This window comes from Pelobates fuscus, chromosome 8 (assembly GCF_036172605.1).
Source record: "Pelobates fuscus isolate aPelFus1 chromosome 8, aPelFus1.pri, whole genome shotgun sequence".
Lineage (NCBI taxonomy): Eukaryota > Metazoa > Chordata > Amphibia > Anura > Pelobatidae > Pelobates > Pelobates fuscus.
Window position 1 is genome coordinate 168,971,103 of NC_086324.1, and position 4,452 is coordinate 168,975,554.

General features: G+C 41.9%; 1 protein-coding gene across 1 annotated transcript; it reads right to left on the minus strand.

The window, feature by feature from the left end:
• Nucleotides 1–635: 635 nt before the first annotated feature.
• LOC134571003 (myeloid-associated differentiation marker-like) lies at nucleotides 636–2,264 on the minus strand. The gene has a single exon (XM_063429034.1). The coding sequence runs from the start codon at nucleotides 1,689–1,691 to the stop codon at nucleotides 837–839; it is 855 nt and encodes a 284-aa protein (XP_063285104.1). The 5' UTR covers nucleotides 1,692–2,264; the 3' UTR covers nucleotides 636–836.
• Between the last annotated feature and the right edge of the window lie 2,188 nt (nucleotides 2,265–4,452).

Genomic DNA, 4,452 nt, shown 5'->3' on the forward strand with positions numbered 1-4,452 from the left:
CAGCTATGGACAATTTCTGTAGTTTCCCCATCAAAACACAGGTAAATTTATTTAGCGATTTTACCTTCTACGGGTTTCAGAGAGAATCCAGTTCACATTCAGTGTTTGATAATTATGCAAAACCTACATTTTATGTAGGGTTCACATGTCACAAATGAAAAATGAATTTCACCTTTTAAGCATTCCAATTTAACCAAACGTATGTTTGGTTAAACATACGTTTGAACAGGTACAGTAACCTGTAATTCTGCTGACTATAGTGTCCCTTTTAATATACCATCCCTGGTTTAGTGTTTATGTTTTAGAGGGGAAGAGGAAATATCTCTTTACTGTATCACCATTAGTGCGCTCGTTTTTTGAATTAAAACAAATAATAAGAAAAGGGATAGAATTAAAAAAAAAATGTCAGTACATGAGATATTAATGAAAATATTAAAAAAGGAATGTTTACTGCAATTGCAAGGTTTTCCATGAAATGGTATGTACAGTACATCTCATCTTGCCACTTTAGATGTTGTTAACAAACATTGCTACCAATAAAAAGACTTCACTGTTGTAAATCTCAAACAATGAAACAATCGTTTGTAAATAAAAAAAAAAAATGAAAAAAAAAAAAAATATATATATATATATATATATATATTCATTTGATTATACCAGGGTTCAAAATTTCAACTCCAAGGCTACTAGCCAGATCTTAAAAGTTACTAGCCATTGCAAACCTGGAGGGTCAATGGTACACTCACCAGGGGTGAAAGTCTCCCAATGGCTAGTGGGTGATTGAAAATATTGAGGCCTGGTTATATAATTGATGACAGGTATTTTAAATGTAGGATTTATGCAGGCACAACAAAGAAAACCATTCTCGTGGAGTATACTAAGTCCACAATATAGGCAATCAGATTGATGTAGGTGAGAAATGTTACCCCGAGTATATTATCCCAAGCCTGTCCCTGGCCAGGGTCTGATGGTCTAGTGGGTATGTTCTTGAACCAGTAGTAAGGCCACATAACGGCCACAGTAATATACATTGCAACAGCCAGGATGTTGTAACCAATTAGTATCTTCTCAAAGTTAATGGGCAGCCGTGGTAAGAGGCGCCCAATAGTGAGGATAATTACGAGTGTGGTGATGATGAAACATATGGAGTACACAGCCACACACCATTGGATTCCCGCAAGTGGATAGGACCCAGGAAGAAGGGAGAAGATGACGCAGGTCACATAGGCTTGAAAAACCTTAAGTAAACCAGGTATGGTGGACAGGAAACCACTGATCTCCCCAGGTTTTGCTCGGGTGAGGCCTACCTCAATGGCATAAGCAAAGAAACACAAGATGGACATGGCTGTAGCTCCAGCACGGCAGCCGCAGCTGTTTCCAGTACAGGTTCCCTGTAGGTACACAGCAGGATACATAATGGAAGTTGTGAAGAGCATCAGGGAAGCCAGCATTGAAAATGCAGAGGTGAAATCATCCCAAGAGATGGGAACATTTTGGCACAAACCAGTCAACTCCAACACGATGATGCAAATAGTTATGGCGAAGCAGAGGCACCAGGTAAACATACTCCAAGATCCATAGGAGTCGGTGTATGCCTTCACACTGGCCACTAAGCTGAAGGCGATGCAGGAAAAAACAACTTGCAGGATACGCAAAATGCCCACTGGGCTAGTTAAGGTCTTAAAATTCATATCGAAGGTGGGGATGGCAGGCGGTAGCTTTCGTCAAATTCCTGAAGAAGCTCTTGAACAGAGTGCGGTTTGGAAAACACAATTTCTTCTGGTTGTGAATCTGTATCACACTCTGTACAGGCTGGATTTGTGCAGGCAATAGCAAGAACTTCAGTGGTTACGTCTTGCTACTATCTGTTCTGTTTTGTGGATGTACTGACCAGTTGGTCCTAAGTGGACAATAATGACTATTCGGTATTATTGAACAAGAAAGTAAACACTGGCATGTCTATATCTGCCAACTATTCTTAAGATATTGAGACTTTTCTTCACTGCTGACCATGTATCACTGCAAATCCACAGTCCTCATCAATTGTTTGACCATGTGGTCTTAGTCCACGTAGTGTCTTGACCCTGTCCTCTTCTCATCTGCTTGCAAAGCTGACATAGCTGTTTGCAGAAATTGTTTTCTGATAAAGGTGAACTGAAAATTTTCTCCAGGGACCCAGAAGCTGTAAAACATGCGAGGAAACCAGTGCTCTCACAGTTTAAAAACTGATTCTCACTCGGCAGTCAGTCAGTCAGCCACATTCAGTTGCTCACTGAAAGGGTGTGAAGCTCAGTCAGATTAAGGTGTGCCGGCTGTTTGCAGGGGTGTGTTTACTGACAGCTCCAACCACATACAACAGGACACTCCCTGCCAAATACCTACCTCTATTGCATGCCATGCCAAGCTAAGCCCTGCATCTTTCTAACTATGCCAAGAAAGCAGCTTGGAATGAGATTTCGTCTCACTCAATTTTGAACTGAAACAAATCCGTGATATCACTGACAAGACTAATTGTTTATTTCGGTACAAAAGCCCTATTTATATCAAGTCAATATATTGCTACATATATAGCTCCAGGAGGTGGGCGATATATTATATCCTACACAGCTCCAGGAGGTGGGCGATATATTATATCCTACATAGCTCCAGGAGGTGGGCGATATATTATATCCTACATAGCTCCAGGAGGTGGGCGATATATTATATCCTACATAGCTCCAGGAGGTGGGCGATATATTATATCCTACATAGCTCTAGGAGGTGGGCAATATATTATATCCTACATAGCTCCAGGAGGTGGGCGATATATTATATCCTACATAGCTCCAGGAGGTGGGCGATATATTATATCCTACATAGCTGCAGGAGGTGGGCGATATATTATATCCTACATAGCTCTAGGAGGTGGGCAATATATTATATCCTACATAGCTCCAGGAGGTGGGCGATATATTATATCCTACATAGCTCCAGGAGGTGGGCGATATATTATATCCTACATAGCTGCAGGAGGTGGGCGATATATTATATCATACATAGCTCCAGGAGGTGGGCAATATATTATATCCTACATAGCTCCAGGAGGTGGGCGATATATTATATCCTACATAGCTCCAGGAGGTGGGCGATATATTATATCCTACATAGCTCCAGGAGGTGGGCGATATATTATATCCTACATAGCTCCAGGAGGTGGGCGATATATTATATTCTACATAGCTCCAGGAGGTGGGCGATATATTATATCCTACATAGCTCCAGGAGGTGGGCGATATATTATATCCTACATAGCTCCAGGAGGTGGGCGATATATTATATTCTACATAGCTCCAGGAGGTGGGCGATATATTATATCCTACATAGCTCCAGGAGGTGGGCGATATATTATATCCTACATAGCTCCAGGAGGTGGGCGATATATTATATCCTACATAGCTCCAGGAGGTGGGCGATATATTATATCCTACATAGCTCCAGGAGGTGGGCGATATATTATATCCTACATAGCTCCAGGAGGTGGGCAATATATTATATTCTACATAGCTCCAGGAGGTGGGCGATATATTATATCCTACATAGCTCCAGGAGGTGGGCGATATATTATATCCTACATAGCTCCAGGAGGTGGGCGATATATTATATCCTACATAGCTCCAGGAGGTGGGCGATATATTATATCCTACATAGCTCCAGGAGGTGGGCGATATATTATATCCTACACAGCTCCAGGAGGTGGGCGATATATTATATCCTACATAGCTCCAGGAGGTGGGCGATATATTATATCCTACATAGCTCCAGGAGGTGGGCGATATATTATATCCTACATAGCTCCAGGAGGTGGGCGATATATTATATCCTACATAGCTCCAGGAGGTGGGCGATATATTATATCCTACATAGCTCCAGGAGGTGGGCGATATATTATATCCTACATAGCTCCAGGAGGTGGGCGATATATTATATCCTACATAGCTCCAGGAGGTGGGCGATATATTATATCCTACATAGCTCCAGGAGGAGAGCAATATATTATATCCTACATAGCTCCAGGAGGTGGGCGATATATTATATCCTACATAGCTCCAGGAGGTGGGCAATGTATTATATCCTACATAGCTCCAGGAGGTGGGCGATATATTATATCCTACATAGCTCCAGGAGGTGGGCGATATATTATATCCTACATAGCTCCAGGAGGAGAGCAATATATTATATCCTACATAGCTCCAGGAGGTGGGCGATAAATTATATCCTACACAGCTCCAGGAGGTGGGCGATATATTATATCCTACATAGCTCCAGGAGGTGGGCGATATATTATATCCTACATAGCTCCAGGAGGTGGGCAATATATTATATCCTACACAGCTCCAGGAGGTGGGCGATATATTATATCCTACATAGCTCCAGGAGGTGGGCGATATATTATATCCTACATAGCTCCAGGAG